We start from the raw sequence: 19,827 nt of genomic DNA on the forward strand, positions 1-19,827 counted from the left end.
TCTCTTAGTGATACTGGGCTGTTCCAATGACTCACTAGTTATACCCTCTGTTTTACAACAAGCTCTTTGGTTTGGTGTGGTCATTGCAAAACAGCTCATCCCAAGAGAATGGAAGTCAGCCTCACCTCCCTGCTTCAAAAAGGGCTGAATGACATGGGTTCTTGTCTACATCTTGTTTATTCATTAATTTAATGTTTGCTCTTTTTGTATGTGGCTGTGGCACATTGAAAATGCCTGCCTTGATCCCCTTTGGCCCTGGCTTCCTGGTCTTCGTTTCTGACACTGAGTGCTAGCTGTTTTTTTTTTTTTGGTCTCTGTTTTGGGGCTTTGATTCCTTGTCTTTTTTGTTTCTTGTATTTGCTTGTCCTAATGTTGTTGTATTAAAACGTGCATAAATAAAATGAAAAAACAGAACATTAGCACTTCCCCATCAGCTGTGACGAATTGCAGCAAAAAGGCAGTATATAGATTTTAAGACTTTTCAAGGCCTTCAATTTAGACAAATGAATTTAACCCTTTAGGCGCCAAAGTCGCGTCACCCCACTGTACTCAACAAAACAGCTGTTTTTTCCTAATGGGGGGTCACATGTCGTTCATACTCCTCACCACTAGCTAGCAGACATCTCTTACATAGACCTTAGCTCATAAATACGTCATGCTTCAAGCAAAATGTTCGAGGAAGTCCCATGCAAACTGTTGGGTGAGAGACTGGAGACAGCACACAACAAAACTATTCAGCTGAAGTGGCATTGATGGATTTAGAAGTTATTGAGATGAAATAAACGACAATGGCAAGCAAATAGTTGACACGTAGGGAAGTGATTGAGCTCCCATTCGCTGATTCTGATTCTGAAATGGAAAATCTAACTTTGGGAGATGACGGTCGGGAGATTAGTGAGCTTGCTTGCGGTGTGTCTTTGCATAGCAATGGCGCTGCCGCACAGAGTGAGGAACATGCACAAGCACAAACATACAACCCTCTGCCCAATATAGGTGGGAATGGAAATGATGAACGAACTCGTATCAGTAGGGGAGTGAATGGATGTGGTAAAAGTAGCGGGGGTGGTGAGAACAGCGCTGGAACCAGCATTAGAGTTCACTCTTTCTACCACGACGGTCACGTAGCCTCCATCCGCGGCAGCGGTGCAGCTATGCGACGCAGCAGTATTCACGAAGCACCGAGCACACACAAGTCCAACTCTTCTCACCAACACTAGAGGGGATGGCAGGGGGAGACGTGGCGAAGTGTCCATAGAAGGGCTGATGGGTGGCGTAGGGGAAACAGGGGAAGGCAGAACAGGGCGGGACATGATGATGATGATGATGATGGTAATGGTGGATGGGCTTACTTGAGAGATGAGGAAGTGTATCAGGGATGGATAAAGCTCTCTGATGAGCAAATTGGATATCGTGGTGACAGAGCTATGGTTCTTATTCTCTCTGTGCCTTGCAATGAGAGGCTCCACACTCTACAAATACTGCAAACTTTTATCTGGATAGATAAAGAAAAAGTGTCCGGGGGGGTGTAAAAAAAAGAAAACGCATACTGTTTACATGAGTTTTGTGGTGTAGTAATAGTTCTAGATTACAACTGTTGGCTTATGGTGTTGGTATATGACGTCATGATATGCAAGTTAGATGGGGAAATTTACTCCCAAGATAAACTTTACATCATTCTCCATATTTGTCTCATTTGCACTTTGTCTCCATCTCAAACCATTTTCAAGCCAGAGCCTTCTGAACTTTAGATGTCAAAATCTAGTATTTTTTAAAATAAACCCCGGCGCCTAAAGGGTTAAGACTTTTTGAGGATCCACAGGGACCCTTTTTTACATCAACAGGACCTACCTCAAAAAACAACAACTTGAAAGTGGGACACTTACCTCCGAGGAGGACGCTGCTGCCGTTCTTTCCGCCTGTCTTCTCTTGGGTTGGGAGGTTTTCCAGGTTCCCGTGGGGGCAGAGGTCTCCCTGTTCCACCACCACCCGCACGCCCAGGCTCCCGGGGATTGGTGGGAGGCTTCCCTCCCTCTGGCATGGGTTTGGAAGGCCTTCCCTGTGGTCCACCAGGTGGAAGAGGACTGGGAGCTTTCTTCATGGGAAGTTTGTCTCTGCGAGGAGGGGGCATGGCACCTGGCTTCAGCAGCATGCTTAGGGAGGAAGAAGGCACTTCTTGTTTTTCAACATGCAGACAGTGACGGGCAGGCATGTGCTAACAACTAACATGCCAACAACAGAGCACATGCAATATTCTAGCTAACAATCAATAAACACTCAGTATACAGGGATGAAGCAATGTGATGCGGGAACAACCCCAAACTTCATAATTGTACGCCCCCCATGAGTTAAATTAATTACTGTTACAGAAAAAAAAGATCAATTAATTGAAATATGTATTTAAGAGAGAAACGAGGATGGAAGAAGATCATATAAGCATATCTGACTATGGATGTAATGGATGTAAGATTTACCCTTTAGCTAACACAGGAGGAGCGTCTGGTTTGTTCTTAGCATTCCTCGGTGCAGCTGGACTCGGTGAGGGAGATGTAGAAAATGATCGAGACCTATAAATCAACAAAGGTCATGAAAATGTTAATTTAAAAAATAATTCACGTCACATGACTTTTTAACACCACAAATACAGTATAATTCAATACCGGACATAGGCAAATGTACATGGTCTGATTACTGTCTATCATAATGCTACAGTGTAGCTGGCCAATGGCATACTGCTGCACCTGCAAACTATCCTTGGTCTACTGGGGGCAGGAGAAGCAAGTTTGATCCTAACACTGACATATATTCACCTTTTAAGTTGATGTGGTGAAAGATACAGCAGCTTATCTACACATCCAGCAGTTACGTAGAATTTATTATTATTATTCACATGGAGTTCTCATATGACCCTGACCTGCCTGTGACTGGTTGGCTTCTTGGTTCCATTTTCCATGCTTGACTCAAACTCAAACTCACAGAGTATTTCTGGTAATGTCTCTTTTTAGTTGTGTTTGAGCTGTAGTTTTGCAGAGGAACACTCTTCACAATGACAATGGTCCTCCGGAGTCACTCTTGCTGCAGGTTAGAGTGTCTCCGGGCTAGCTAGGTGGAGCAAATAGGAAGGCTGTCTGAAGGGTAGCTGCCCTGATGCTTCCACCCCACCTGTCTGCTTAATGCACCCAGAGACACTACAGCTATGACAGTCAAAGTGAGTGTTTACCATTGGAGAAACTATTGCTCACAGTCGGTCAGTTTATTTTTACAAACCAACAGTGAGAATAACATGTCAACCCATTAATACCTGACAACCACTGACCACACAGTAACTACATGTCAGTTGTGCTAACAAAGATTTTTGTGGCTCTGGTAGTCTGCTGAACAACATGAGGGAGGGAGACTGGTGGGACCCATGGTCGAGTGCATGTTCTCGGCTGTCCTCCTGTGCTGTGACCTCTGGATGCCCTGGCAGGGCCCCGGTACAACCAGAGGAAGGAGGGGATTGCTACTGGCTACCTCAAATACTTCAAGAATATATTGTATATTGAATCCATTAGATATCAATAGCATTTAGCCCCCAACAAAATGTGTCATTGTCATTTGAATGTGGATTAAACAAACAAGATAAACCATGGTAAAAATTTAGAGATGCTGTTTTTTTAAACCATGGATAAATGTTGGCTAACAGACAACTCATCTCAACCTTCTCATCCAACTCTCAGGAAAAAAACAAATAAGACAATATTCCAAACCAAGTGACTATCTCTCTGAGAGTTTACTCACCGATTGCCATCACATAGTACTAGCAGTTAGAATTCGACAGCTAGGTGTATTTAGATGCATGTAGACACATACACACACACACTAAATGTATACCTAGAGCGGCTGCCACTGAAAGAGCTGCGCTGGGATGAGTGGCTGGAGTAGGAGCTGAACGAGGAGGAGCGACTACGAGAACGAGACGACGCGGAACCTGTGTAGGATGAAGAGCGAGATGAAGACCTGCAACACACACATGTAGAAGATTAATGAATAGCTCCTTTAAAAGAAAATCAAACATAGTATGTTTGCCTGTCCCCAATTCTTACACAAACTAAAGTGTATTCTGCCAGTAAGGGACTTTTCTCCAATTACATCAGGCGACCTGAAGCGTGGATAAAGTCTTTTGAACATCACAATCTCTGTGAAATGACTCTTTTCACTATCATAATTTGAGCCATTTGGTCCAATAACATTTGGTAACTCTAGAAGAGCTGTTTCAAGGTAGCCAAAAAAATGTCATCAAAATATCAAACAAAATTTGACAAATTAAACAATGAAACTTATTACACAGTTAACTTTATATTTCAATTAAACTATTGCATAGTCTCCATATTTAAAATAAATAAAACTTTTTAAAAATTGTGTATCTTAAAATAAAAAACTTCCAGCTGCTGCACTCATGCGCTCCTTGACAGCATCTCCATCAGTAAAAGGCTTTTTGTATTGACCAAATATCCAAGCAGCTCTGGGGGAACCTTAGCTTATAGAGACAACGTGGAGTTATGTCACTCGTCTCTCTGTCTTCTCTCCCTGAATCAATCACTCACCATTCTGTCTGTCACACGCTTTTCACCTCTTTCATCTGTCTGTATTTAGACACGTAATGTTTGTTGCCTGAAATGCACAGACATGATTGGCTGCGTAGCATCATATGGGATGGCTTAACTTGCATGCTTGGTCAGTGGATTTCCTGATCCACTAAAATGGTAACACTGGTCAAAATAGAAGCACCCCATAAAAAAATTAAATACTTCAATAATTTATTGACTATAGGTCCAGGTCCGTATAGGATGCCATCCGGGTCAGGACTCAGACCATGGTCTGCCTGTCTGAAATGGCAACAAGAAATGACAAGCCGCCCTCTAATCGCGGTCTTCAGTTTCATGCCATGTACGGCCTAATGCTTTAAAGTGGTATTGGTGCATGGCATTGGAGTATAGGTATGAGTATAGGAGCACAATATCTGCCTGATACTAGATGCCAGCAGTTGTGTCTCATGTTGTATTTCAGCAGAATGAGGACACCAGCAAATGGTAATAATGGCAATAGAGAACTGGGACTGCTGAGCATCTAAGACCTAAATAAAGAAAGAATGAGAAGGAATCTCTCTCATATTTGAACAATTAGTGTTAATTAGTGTTAATTTAACCAATGCTTCACAGTTGTTAAAGTTTAATATACATGCTGCTTGTTTTTCAATTCAAGAACGCTTGTCTCTGCATCATGAAGACACAGGATATCTTGACTTGAAGGAGGACTTTGTACCTGGAGGAGTTGGACAGAGACACGGAGGAGCCCGAGGGCCTATGTCGTCTGCGACCTCGTGGTGGGGACCCCAGCCCAGGGCGTCTCCTAGGTGATTTGGACCGACGCCATGGGTCCTTCCACTCATCTGGTCGCCTCATAACTGGAACAACCTCCTTCTTTGAGGGAGGTTCCATTGGCCTACTGAGAAGATCGAAAACATAATCAATGCCAGTTGGAGACAAATAACAATAACAATTAAATCCTTTACAGTTTATTCTGAAATCTTAGGGGGACCATTTTGGTGCCAATTTAAATCATTGGCCAACATTTCAGTGAATATGGATGGACATGAAGGAAAGAACAAGATGGCGTTTGTTTGCAAAACAGACAAATTAGTTTAATATTCAAACTTTGATCCAGGAATGGGGTACAGTACAGTCCACTGTTGAGATGCCATTACTATCATTATTACCAATACCAAGATGAGTGACCAAGATCATGTCAGTATGTTCAGATTTTTATAGTATTAGATATTAAACTTTAGACAGCTCCAGTCTTATGATGTGCAAAGCTGGTAGAGACATACCTCAAAAGACTTTCACTGTCATTGCAGCAAAAGGTGGTTCTACAAAGTATTGCCTTAGGAGGAATGAATGAATTTTTGGATGCCACATTTTTCTTTCTTTATTGCTTTTGTTAAAAAAATCCCAACATAAAATCTGAATAAAATACACTGACACTTGAAACGTGACAAAATGTGGAAATGTCCAAGGGTTATGAATACTTTTGCAAGCCACTGTTAACATCAACAACAACCAAACGTCTCTCGGTGTAAGCATAGCTTACTCAGCAGGTTGGTGTATTTCCTACTCACTGCACACCCTCGTGAGTATATCGGCAATCACGGATTGGTGGTCCAACGGTGGCCAATTAGAAAGCTTTTACATATCACCCGTTACTTCTGCCTCACAACAATTATCAATCTGTGAACTTTGCTACACACACAGCTCTCAGAAATGGATAGAAGAGTCAATAAATGCCTCATTTTGTATGTCAAAATGAAAAAATAACTGTACACTATGGACCATCGGAAAAAGTTCGATTTTTTTACTGTGAAAACCACAAATATGTTTAACGACCATGCTCAAACATGTAGAGGGTCTTGCCCTGAATACATCTAGGTGGCACACCCCGACAGCAGCATGCCCTGACGCGCGGGGACTGCAAGGGCCCATTCATCGCTGCTTGCAGCTTTAATTTTTAAATACTTGTTTTGTGTCAGTGCTGATTTCTTGATAAATTGTCAATGTTTTTAGTCTTATAATTAATCATTTTCATAATTTTGTTGGAAAAGTATTCCAGCTGGTGGGAACAGACGTATTGTCTAGAATGATCGTAACATGGCAGTAACATGGGCCTGGTGGAATCTGGCGGTTAGACCCAATCCCCATTTGGCTGTCAGAGAACTCTTCTCCATCTTAAAGAAAAACAGAAATCATGATCATCACAGTACTACTGAACCTAGCGTATAGTCAAAATTCTACAGTTAAAAACCTGGGTGTCACCTTTGACTTTTCTCTCACAATCAATTCAAACAAAAAAGCCTAACATATTTAATTATCATTTTAAACCTTCAAGATATGGCCTCAGGATTGGTCCTACATCATACTGACCAAATTTTGTAAAAATTGGTGCAGCCGTTCAAGAGATATAAATTTCCCATCTTTTTAGCGGCCCTAGTGGCCAAAACTCGCCAAATTTGGCTCATCCCGTCCCAGTGTCATGGCAACCAAGGAACTCAAATTTGGTGTTAATAGCATTTAGTTTGACCAAAATATCAAACAGTTCACATTTTTATAGCTAGCTACAGAAATTTGTTCAAAAAAGTAAGTTTACCAGTTTTTGCGATGTAGTGAAAAAAACTTTCTAGGTGGAAGTGGGCGTGGCCACTTGGAAAGTGATTCAGCTCCATTCAGGGAATCTGGGGATGCAAGATTTTTGAATGTGCAAAATATGGTGTGGGAGTTATAGCCAAAAACACATTGGCCTGGGTTGTAGCACCCCTGCAGGTGGATATATGTATTTTTTTTTTATGTCTGAGAGTCTGGACCAACCCTCCAAATAGCACTGCCCTCCCTTGCACGGTTTAGCCCGCAGCACTTTTAGCCGGAGAAAAATTAAAAATAAAAATCCTTACAATTACAATAGGATTCCTGGCACTGCTAGTCCTAGGAAATGCGTATGCTTGCACAACCATTCCCTCAGCCCCTCGGGCTTGGCCCCCCTAATAATAATTAAAAATGGGCAATAAAAATGTATTGGTTACCAGCTGCAACAGCGTCTGCTAGTTTGGTTTTCACCTTATGAGTCTGTTTATCATCGTGTCAAAAGGTGGTCCTGCAGACACCTTTTGTAACAGGACTAACAATAGACGTAGTTCCGAGTACTTTTCCAGGTGCTTGTCTGTGGTCAGATTTTGTCAGTGTGTCAGTGTGCAAGATACAGTCCAAGTTTTACATGTGTGAAGCTGAGAAAAAATGAAAGCCGAGTTGGAAGATAGGTGTGGTTCTACCCATGGGTACTTAGTTCTGATGGAATAATGTAGCATATGGGTAGGCTATATGCAGTGGCGGCCCAAGCCTTTTAGGGGCCCTAAGCAGAATTTGATTTGGGGCCCCCCTCCCACCACTGCAGAGTCACCTGTGCAATTATTGACACAAATTAACTGACTCATTCATTCATTCATTTATGTCACTTGTTTAATTCATTTAATATGTCAATAAATAAATAAATAATATTCTTGATTGGGGTTCCCCTGGTGGCCAGGGGGCCCCAAGCAGCTGCTTAGTTTGCTTATGCCTCGAGCCAGCCCTGGCTATATGACCTAAAACGTCTGTAATTTTTCTAAAGCTCTAGCATGCCACAACAGACAATGGCCCTATTAGTCATGGTAAATATCAATTTAAAGTTCAAAAGATTAACTGTTGTAAAATACAACAACCTACAGCAATGGAAGAACGTATTGCTTGGAAATTCAAACTGTAATGATCCTACCTTCAGGTTGAACTTTACAAAGCACCCTACTTTATATGCTGACTTTTCTCCTTGAGAAAGCAGTCTGAAGTGAAATGATATACTAACTGTTTTATCAAAAGTTCATCCACTGGGTCTTCACTTCTTCAGATGCTGGGAGTACATGAAAATGTTTTGTGTTAGTTCTTGGAGGTGACGATAAAGAAAGTGGAGTGCTTTGTCATCTCAGCCACAGTCAAGCAAAAATTTTTGTATCAAACCAAAGCACTTATGACGCTATTTCAAAAACCTATGTCGTGGCCGAACTTGACACAGGTGACTATCCTGAAACCAATACTGCCAACCCCTTATGTCGTAATGACTTCTGAGTTGTCATGGGTTGCAAGGGAATATGTTCTCAAGTTTTTGAAAGCATGTTTAGTGTATTATCTTTTCTCTCTCTCCAAATGTCTTTTTTACTTTTTTTGAATGTACTGAGAAATTGTCATTAAACTAAATTGTTGTAAATGTTGAGCATTAGAAAAGAAATGATTGCTGCTTGAACTTTCTTGAGGGACTCCAGTTTGCCCTCAACAAAACCTTGTTTTCCATCTGTCTGGAAGTGTGTGATGTGATTTAGCACATTAGGATTATTGAGGAAATGTTTTACTATTTAATGAAACAGCTTGCATAATAGATGGTGCTTATTCAAGTACTTAATAAGATTAAGAGCAGTCTTTAAAACTTCAGAAAGACAGCTTGGTCAGAAATGTTAAAGAGCTGTTGGGTACCAATGCCTTTTCAAGTGTGAAGGGTACCCAACCAAACCATAGTGCAAAAAATTGACAGTAATTCTGTTTACATGTCACATTACAGACACACATTATATGAGAACATATGTGCAATGAACTGTTCAATTATTCAAGCTATGATTTACCATCAACATGTATGGGATTTTCCCAAGAGGAGAGGTCAATGTTTATTTAAAAAAAAAAAACACACAAATAAACGTCAAGATTATACTGTTTATCTTCAAGCCTGTCACTAAATATTTGTTGGAGGAAATTAAAAAGATAAGTGGCATTTCCCACTTTGAATGAAGTTTCCTATATTGCAAAAAATTTAAATTAATGCTTGAAGGAGTCTCATCTCTGTGTTGGTTGCTGTCTCATAAAGAATGCACTTTGACAAGCATGTTTTGGTGTACTGTTACAATAGAAACTGCCTTTGGATGATAACAGCACTTTGAAGGTTAATATCACATGTAGCAAAGCAAAGCTAATTAAAATAACACATACTTGGAATTATAAAAATATTATGAAAACAAATGTGTACATACACAAGTACATAAAAAACGCATGTGCCCAAGCAGGGGCGTTGAACTGCGGGGAAAAGTGGGACTGATTACCAGGACCCCAATGGGGGAGGGGGCCCTAGAAAGGCCTGAAAAAAAATGTTGGTTTTATTTATTTATTTTTTATTTCTAACTAATTAGTGTCATAACTAAATTAAAATTGGCAGAATAAATCGAATGAGAGACTTTACTCTGTATGAAAAAAAAAGACAGTGGAGGCTGTCTGAGGCCCCCTCGCAGGTTCCTCATTCTCATCTCATCCCCCATTAAGTGCTGCCTGAAAGTTATTATTACAAGTAATCATTTCACATTAAGGTCGTGGACTCCACTTGGAGCGATATTTAGCTCCTTTCCCAGTAAGCTAACATGATATGTTTGGTATCCACCATCATTTTCAGAAGGTTAAAAGTAGGCCACGAAAGCCAAGAACTGATATGGAGAATAATTCCAACTTTAAGACCACGGCTATCAATGAGGCAGCATATAATCAAAATAAACAAGTCGGTCGAACAGATAAGTCAAGTGCATCATCATCATCATCATCAGCTGTCTGTCAGCCCCCTATAAAATAAAATTTGCCTATAATCCACATTTATTTCAGAATGATTTTCATGTATTAAAAACAGTTCTGAAATAAAAAGAGCTTGTATGTGTATAATATATTTCAAATTCAGCTATCACTAAAATAGAATGTTTGGTCAGTGCTTTGGGACTCTCAGGGGGCTTTGCAGTAGGAACAGAGGAGAAAATTCCTGCTGCATGCAGACTGTGTGACTCAATACAACTCTAAGTACAATCAGAAAAATGTTTATTTTTCTGGAAAACAAAGGATTAAATCGCAACGACCATATAGCCTCATATATGTATTTGCAGTTGTGGAGATAAATTAGACCTGCATGCGGAACTACAAGGGAGACAATGAGCAGTGACCAAGTAACTGTAACTGGTTGAAGATCTTTGTTTTTCTTTTCAGAAATATGGGAATGATAGTCAAAAATATTATTAAAATGCATAGTTTTATATAAAACAGCATCACATTTTTTTGCCGGCCAATACAAGGGCTCAATTAGATTTCTTTTCATGGGGCCCAAAATCCCTGGTGACGCCCCTGTGCCCAAGTGAATGAGAAATTCCACACGTGTGATGCAAAAGCAAACAGTAAAAAGCACAACTCAGAGGTAAAAATAGAATCATAACACAGGAACTATTTTTAGCCCTCAGTGTTTTTTCCTATCAACAGTTGTTTCCTTTGAGGAAGGAATGGAAAAAAAAAGTGTGGCAAATAATCCCACAAGGTATAACAAAAGGTAATAGGATCTCTCTGTCACTCTCTCTGGCTCAATTTTCAGTGATGATCATATTTTCATTTTCCAGATTCCTCTCTGTGGAAGTTGGATGTCAGATTTCAAAGATGTGCAGTCTATGGCTTCCACTATACCACAGTACATTACTAAAATATATTGCCAGAGCTGAATCACAAACCTTAAACCATTGCAAGCAACACAGGCTAGAAGAATGATAAGCAACTAAATCAAACGTGACTGATTTTAACGGTATTTAGTAAGATGGCAGTGAGAAATCTCAGAAAAACAGTTACCAGCAAGCAGTGACTATTTTTACATTTTGTGTGCGTGTGTGTGTATATGTGTGTAAGGGGTAGTGAAAAAATTGATTATTGATTAATCGCAATTATAATATTGATGATCATGATCATGCTCCCTTCGGGCTTGTCCATGCAACACTCTCCGTTTAAGTTTTTCAGATGATTTGGTGGGCTGCTCCTCCTGTTGGTATTAAAGAATGTCTGAAAAGGCTGAAAAACTGAATGCAGTATACTATTAGTGTTGGAATAAGCAGTACAATGTCCAACAAAACAGCAGGGGCAATGCATCAGGGATTAAAATTAACTTTTTTCACCACCGTCCCGGAAACGTCCCGAAAATCATTTTGAACCATCCCGAATCGTCCTGAAAATCTTTTTTTTTACATTTTGAGTTGTTACTTACTGATAATATAAGAAAAAGACAATACATTATGTTTATAACAATACATACATTTATTCCAAACTACATTTGTTTAGGTCAGTGGTTCTCAATTATTTTTTGTCATGCCCCCCCTAGAGGACAGAATTTCTTTTCTGTCTGCTTGGTGCAAAATTCAGCTGAACTGCTGTGTCATGCTCCGGCATCCGCCAGATATATAGAAGTCCTGCGTATCTGTGCCAGAGGGCACTATCAGTCTATCTGAATCTATCAGTCAGTCCATCACTTTATCCACTTGTTGTTGTTGCAGCAAGCTACTACTGGTCGCTACTTTCAAATTAAAAGCCCGCCGCTAAGAACCCAGTTCAAAACTCCAATGGGGTGCAATGTAAAGCTATTATTTTGAAGACAAATTCATTGAAAACGGCGATTGTCGCTGAGAAGCGACAAGTTTGCAGGTATGCAGAACAATATAAATGCGAGCGCACCAGCCAGTCCTGTTCCATTTACCTTTTCACATAAATCTTTTGCCACCGACCACCATTCTGCTTTGCAGAAAGTGATGAAAACTTTTTAAACAGAAAAATGTAGTCTGGCAAAATTCTCGTTGTCCCGATATCGTCCCAAGTTAGATTATTGATCCTCCCAGTGACAATTTATTACGTCCCCGGGACGACCGGACAGCGTTAATTTTAATCCCTGCAATGCATGCTAAACAGCATGATAGCTTAAGGAAACCACAGTAAATAATTCGACCATTAAACTCTATTAACAATAAGCATGGTCACAGTCACAATAGACTGAGTTGCAAATATTCATCATTAAGTCCTCACAATCCAAATGTAGCTGCAGTGCAAGCAAAGTGCAGCCAACTACTACTGAGACACAGGAACCCAGAAACCACTTACATTTCCTCAAGAACGCACACATAATAAGGGTAACACACGGAAAGTCCATGCAGCTTCACACAGTCTGCTCACTGACTGGTCTGACTGGGCATGTCCTGACTGTCCTTCACTGCTAGTTGTCTTTGCACCAGTAGAGGGTGCTGTTGGACCCTGACCTGTAAACCTTTCTTACAGTTTCTTTCATATGCTGGAGCAGTAGCAGAGGCAAAGTAGAAAATGTCACCATAAGAATGAATGGGAAAAGACCTCCCAAACTCCTGCCATTTTGGAAAAAAATGTAATGGTTATCTTAAAAATATTTATATATTGAGTCACAGGAGACATTGCTCAACTCTGTGATGTCTTTTTTTTTCTTTTCTGTAGAGTGAAAAATGAGGACGCCAGAGCGAGAGACAAAACAGGTACCCTCTGCTCTCCTCCAGAAATTTAGGCTCCAGAAATTTAGGCTCAAAATTAACTGTAAGTCCTACATCTGAAATAAGACCATCACCTGAAAGCCAACAATATTTCCTACATTTCTATGTATAAATTGTCTATGTGAAGTAAAAGATGTGGGATCCAAATCAAGCTGAAGAGAATTTTTTCTCCAGATTTCTTGCTGCTCTACACTCATCTCTGTGTTGATGTCACACACTCTAGCTCACGCAATACACACCCATTACAAAATCAGAAGATGGCCTAAAAATCCTTAAAACTAAAACTGTGATGATTTCAAAAAGAAAAAGATTTTAAAAAGCTGAATACATGTCCAACAGTTCAAGGTCTTCTGACTCTTTAAAAGGTGGAATGGGGTCTGTAGCTCAAAGTAATGAAGCACAAAAAGTAGCACAAAGAGTTTTGAAGAGGATTTGAAATTTTACACAAAGCCTCATCAGTACAGGGAATACAATTATGAACTTCTCCGTTATAATCAGACAGTATTTTGTAAAGATATGCAAGATTGTCTGTTTTCAATACAATGTGCACGAATTTGGTTTTTTTTATATTTTGCGCGTTTTATGGACTATCAAAATTCTTTTGATAACTTTTTGTCAGGAGGGTCCACAGATGCTACATGCAAAGTTCGAAAAAGTAGGTTTTTCATTTGTCGCAATTTTGCGAACAAAAAGTTAGCGCGAAAGTGGGCGTGGCCTTCACCAAACAATTCAGCTGAATGCAGGTAACACATAGGGATGAGGTTTAATAATGTGCAACATATTAAGTGGACGTTGTGAGCGAAAAACACTTTTGCATTGAAAATAGCACCACCTGCTGGTCATTTTTGGTGTGTGAGTCACAGCGGCCATTCTATAGCACCTCTATGAATTTAATTTCCATAAATGTTATGGTGCGGGCACAGTGCCAAATATTACATTAGACGGCCACCAGAGCGCCACCTAGTGGCGGATTGGTAAACCCTTCGTCAGATGTCCTCAGGAGGGCACTGACAATAAATGTACTAAGTTTCGTGTTAATCCAATGAACCAGTGTGGAGATATAAAATACATCAATTCAAAGAGCGCCACCTTGTGGTCATCGCCTAAAATTTTGGAGTCATGGGGAGTAGTAACCTGGGTTTCATGTCATTAAATCTGACCAACATGGAAATATGCAATATTTCTTGTTTTAAACCAAATCTGCAGGAAGTTGTTATTTAATAACTTTAAAATTAATTGTCCTATTAGAACTCTTTTGATAACTTTTAGTCAGGAGGGGCCACAGATGCTGTGTGCCAAGTTTCGTGCAAATCGCCTGGGAGGAGTTCCAAAAAGTAGGTTTTCGACATTTTGTGACGTAGCAAAAAAAACGGTGGGCGGAAATGGGCGTGGCCTATACTATGAGCACCAATCAATGAACGCGTGCATATAAGGTTTTTGAATGTGCCACAAAGTATATGGGAGCTATTAGCCAAAACGCACTTTCATTAATAACAGACCCAACTAGTGGTGAAAATTCAGGATGACAATAGATTATAACATTTTTTGCCAGGTGTCATTTGGGACAAAGAAAAAAAAAAATTTAAAAAGATAAAGAATCATTTGAAAAACAGTAGGGGCCTTGCAGGTTCCCTGCTCGGGCCCCAATAAAGAATCATTTGAAAAACAATAGGGTCCTTGCAGGTTCCCTGTTCGGGCCCTAAAAAATTAAACTGTAAATCAAACCCTCTCATAAGTGACAGTCTCATACGTGACCCTTACAGTTCATTATGTCTTCCAAGCAGTTAATGGAAGCTAATGTCCCACGTACTGCAGACGAAAGCTATGGATGATGGCTACAAAGGCGCAAATATGTGCAAGTTTCTCAAAGCAATGGCAGACGAGTGGGGAATAGAGAAACACGACCTGGTTCTCATCACCGACAATGCTTCGAACATGAGTCTGGCTGCTGAGCTTGGCAACTTTCTTTTAACAGTGAAAGACTAGATTTAAAACAAAATAAAAAATAATAATTTCGATATTACAGTTATACCATACAATACTGAAGGTGCTGCGAGGTGTTACTCAGAAGTAAAATAATTCAGCAGCTGACTGATATTAAATCGAAGATCAATAATTGTTAATAATCGAAAATCGATTTGTAATCGAATCGAGACTTCGATAATTGGAATCAAATTGAATCAGGAAATTGGGGTGATTAACCACCCCACGTGTGTGTGCGTGTGTGTTTCTTGTGTGCTGCTGTGTTGAACAGCTTTTGAATCATCCACATTTTAGAATGTTGGCTGTGTTCCCCACTTGTCATCATTTACAACCACGAAATCAACCCATGGGCAACACACCAGTCCTGTGTTACAGCAGAAAACATATGTCAGCGTGGTGGACAATATTACATTCAAGATGCAATGCACGCTCTATGTGGGCTCTCACACAGCAGCAAGAGTGAGCCACAGTTCACTCAATCTGAAAGGGATGTCAGATTTTGGCAAACAGGTAAGCTATTTTACACCTCTGCAGCGGCTCCCTGCACACCTCTTTACACAAAAATTAATCCCTTTTTTTTTTTAAATCATCATCACTGTTTTAGGCCTACAGTGATTCTGATATTCTCTGAAGTAAAATGTTCAGCTTACACACAGAATTGTATCCGTTTTTATCAGGTTGCGATTGATTGAAAGATCCTGAGTTAACAGCAGGGTTTCCCCTACATGTAATTGACTGTGGCGCACAGCCACAGCAAAATAAAAACCGCCACACCTTAAAAATTCTGTTTCTCATACATTGACGAGACTGTGGCAGCCCGCCATAGTCTAAATATGGAATGTGAAAAAATATTTCTGCCTTTCCAGCGCATACCTACATTTCAGTCAGTCTCTTTTTTTTTGCATTACTTTTAATGACTTCAGAACTACTAATTCAGGGCTGTATTGTATGTAGGGCTGTTTTCGAATGTGGAGCAGTGCACTTTATGCCCACGGACGCTCCTCCACTCACACACACGGTGACAGGTGGTGGGTCTGTGTGTGCCGCTCCGATGCAGCCATGAGTTAGTTAGAAACTGACAAAAATGTCGCCTATGACTGACTGTTAAGGTAAGTTAAAGAGTATCACAAACATCTAGTTTGTTACTATATAAATCTGATTTCATGTAAAACCACTGGCATAAATAAATACAGTACTAGAGAAAGGAAATATTTTACCGTTGTCTTCCAACGCAGTCCTCGATGTTAACTAGCATGTTGGATATTTAGCTTGATAATTAGCTAGAGGATTAAAATGGTCACATATATCAGAGTCCTGCACGGGTCTTATTTTGCGAGCCCGCCATACTTTAAACCGCATCCAACCCGTTTTCCGACAGTAGCACAAATTACATTACGTACCTGAGCCAACCCGCTATAAATTGGTACCGACACCCAAAAGAAAATTGGACAGACACAATTTTTAAAAATGAAAGTAAGCCAGCGTGGGGAATGGGAGTTCTGGGAGGGCGCAAGCATGCATGAATGAGCTCATATGATATATAAATGCTCATCATTTGTGTCGCTAATAATGACTGATGATAAATGACGCCTTGAAAATGGCTATTGTAAAACCCGACCCGCCTCTCTAGGCGTCTGACCCGATACGCATCTGTGTCCGACACAGTACATTATTTTTCACCCGTGCAGGACTCTGACTTAGATAACGCCTCTCTTAAAACAAATAATAAAAACAGTATTTCTTTCCAATAGTTATTCCAATCATTCCAAGCCCATGCAGGGGAGTTCATGATGGCTGTGTGAGGGCATTATAACCAGAGAAAAAAAATGAAATTCCCCAAGTATTCTATGACAGAAGTATAAATATTACAGTATGATGACCCAAACTGCCCCCCCCCCGCGTAAATACATGAAAACATGGCATCATTGAAATGGAAATGCGAAGTTCTAGTATATTTCACTGTAAGCATTCTAGCCCACTGCAGAGTTGCCACATCAGGTAAAAAGGGATGGCTCTTTTGATAGTGAAGTTTGCTGACACCTGCCCTAACTTCTGGTGAGGAGTCAACCTCTCCCTTCTGATATTCGTCGTTATACCTTGAGAAGAGTGAGATGCATGTCTGGGCTTTCCTATGAACCACGGTTGACGGTCGATACAAGTGTTTGTATTATTATGTTTGTATTAAGTTGATCTGGCGCCTCACACTTTGCCACAGCTGACTGACCTCACGCTGAGTTTGGGCTGGATGTCAACGTACTCAGACTGTTTGACAAGCAGGCTGTATGAGTGTATACAGTTTTCACACCGACTTGGCTTCAACTTAATAATGATGCATGCAGCTCAGAATGATGGCTTTAAGTAAACATTTGAACGCAGTGTGGGATGAAAGAAATACTCGATGGTAACAGGTGTCACAAGTTAACCTGGATGCTGCGCACTCAGCGCCACAGCTAACTGCGGTCTCCACAGCACTCTCAAGCCTCGCGGCATGAAGAAATGCCTCAGACGGTTCCACCCATGAGCTGTTTGAGAGTACAGACATTCACAACAAAGTAGGCCTGCACGGTATGAGGAACACACACACACACACACACACACACACACACACACACACACACACACACACACACACACACACACACACACACACACACACACACACACACACACACACACACACACACACACACACACACACACGCCTGCCCAACACAGTTCTCTGACCCATTCACGTCAGAGTTAAAAAAAATCCTGTAATTCATTCATTCCCTTAACTGCAAGCGTGCACACTTGTTCTTCATGCTGTTTCCTGGATACATACATACATACATACATACATACATACATACATACATACATACATACATACTCAAATCAGCACACACTCAGTGCTGTTTTTTTTCCCACCACAAGGTCTTCGTCGACCACATTTTCATTGATTCTCTCTCCTCCCTCAGCTAAAATAACCTGGCAATCACCACCAAACTGATGCCAATTAATTTTGTCAGGGAAGCTAACGGCTAGCTAGGGCTTCATCTGATTGGACCTTGTATCCAGGGCTCCATCTGGCTAAATGTTGGCATGCTCAAGGTAATTTATTTTATTCATTGCGTGTCAGGCAGTCTTTTGCGATGTGTTTATCACACATGTTCATATCGCGACTACGATGAAAATTCGATTTATCGGGCAGCCCTATGGCAAAGATATAAGACTGACAACATGCACATTTGGACAATTTACAGACTGTTGCGGGCAGGCATCGACACAGTCACCTACACTGTCACTGTGTGCTCTGTTGCGCTCGTCTAACAGTGGTTTGCAGGTCACGGACTCTGGCATCTTGGTGTGGAATAGTAGTGTTCAAGCCACGTCAAAATGAATACACATATACATGACTTGGATCAATGAGCACAATGTTTTTCCTGGTTAGCGGACATAGCCGAGGACCTCTCTCCAGACGGGATTCTCAAACCACGCCTTCAGCACATCTGGGTCAATTTTTTTAGTAATTTCATTACTAAACCAGAGATACATAAATAACACATGTCAACAACGGTTAGCTGAGTGGTCTTGCTGGTAGCCAACAACATTGCTGTCCAGGAATCAGCGCTGCTAGTAAGGCAGTAGTAGTAGACCTGAATCGAGCACACTCCTCTAACCAATCATGCTGTTGACTGACTTTAGGACCTCCTACCTCATTAACATATGGACACAGAAATATAGAAATAAATAAATGTATGTGAACAGAAATGTTGAAATAAATATAAAGCATTTATTTATATATACTATTATTCATTCTTTTATTTATTTCAGCATTTATGTATTCATTTATTTATGCATTTATTTATTTATACATTCATTTATTTATTCCTGTATTTATTTATACATTTATTTATTCACTTATGCATTTATTCCTCTATATATTTATACATGTATTCATGCATTTTTTTAATCATGCATTTATTTAATCATTTATTAATTTCAGCATTTATTTACTTATGTATTTATTTATGTATTTAGTTTTTATACTTAAGTCATGTTTAGTCCTCCACACTATTTTCAATTTAATTGACATGCAGTAGTGATTTTTCTAAGCCAATTCAATCTAGCCAATTTGACTTACCTGGGTGGCAAACTGAGAGGCGATCGTGGTTTCAGTTTGTCCTCATCTTTCTTCTCTCTTGCATCTCTAGGAAGACGCATCCTAGGCCTCTCTTTCTCATCCCGCTTGATCCGGTCCCTCTCCCATTCTTCTTTCCGCCGCATCCTCTCCTTCTCACGCTCCCTCTCTCTCTCTCGCTCCCTCTCCCTCTGTCGGCGTTCCCTTTCACGGTGATCTCTCTCCCTCTCTCTGTCCCGGTTTCGCTCCCGAGGGTCACGGTCGCGTTCACGATCCTGTAGCGGCGGGTATGTTCAGTTTTCAGCAAAAACATGCTATTTGCTGACACATTTATAGGGATAACTCTCAGACTAACATTCTACATTTTTCCTTATAGTAAATAAATCTCTTTAACAGACCAAAACCAACAGTGTTAGTCCATCTCTGCTTTTTGGCTTCCCTACCCTGTTTGTGGCATGGCCCTGGCCCACTATTTCCTACTAAACTCAATACTGTAAGACAACCAGACACACACAGTGCTTTGGGTGATGTTTTTGTCCAATCACCTTGTCTTTTTTTGCAAATCTTATCTCGTCATTATTTTGGTTACTTTGGACAGAACTGCAAGGTTTATCAGAATTCACAGAGATTAGCATTGCAACATCGTAACATCCTGAAGGGACTGAAAGGGCCTAGTGAATGTAGCCTTGCACAAAAGTTTCTCCATCAGGGGTAAAGAGTGAATAAAGTGGGGACTATTTTTTTGCAACAGATTAATAAAAATTTGGTG

At 40.5% G+C, this 19,827-nt stretch overlaps 1 protein-coding gene across 8 annotated transcripts in view; it reads right to left on the reverse strand.

Annotated features, from left to right (window-relative positions):
• zc3h18 (zinc finger CCCH-type containing 18) overlaps positions 1-19,827 on the reverse strand; it is a 68,631-nt gene that overhangs the window by 29,608 nt on the left and 19,196 nt on the right. For 7 of the 8 annotated variants that reach the window (XR_005076362.1, XM_037106165.1, XM_037106164.1 and 4 more), the window contains exons 9-13: positions 19,062-19,333; positions 5,302-5,484; positions 3,871-3,996; positions 2,472-2,564; positions 1,884-2,150 (exon numbers count right to left, since the gene is read on the reverse strand). Coding sequence is in view for 7 of the 8 variants with exons in the window: in XM_037106165.1 (XP_036962060.1) it covers positions 1,884-2,150; positions 2,472-2,564; positions 3,871-3,996; positions 5,302-5,484; positions 19,062-19,333 (941 nt within the window). In the remaining variant the exon portion in view is untranslated. The remainder of the gene's footprint in view (positions 1-1,883; positions 2,151-2,471; positions 2,565-3,870; positions 3,997-5,301; positions 5,485-19,061; positions 19,334-19,827) is intronic. The other variant, XM_037106169.1, reaches the window with a different exon arrangement.

Source organism: Acanthopagrus latus, chromosome 8, assembly GCF_904848185.1.
Source record: "Acanthopagrus latus isolate v.2019 chromosome 8, fAcaLat1.1, whole genome shotgun sequence".
NCBI lineage: Eukaryota > Metazoa > Chordata > Actinopteri > Spariformes > Sparidae > Acanthopagrus > Acanthopagrus latus.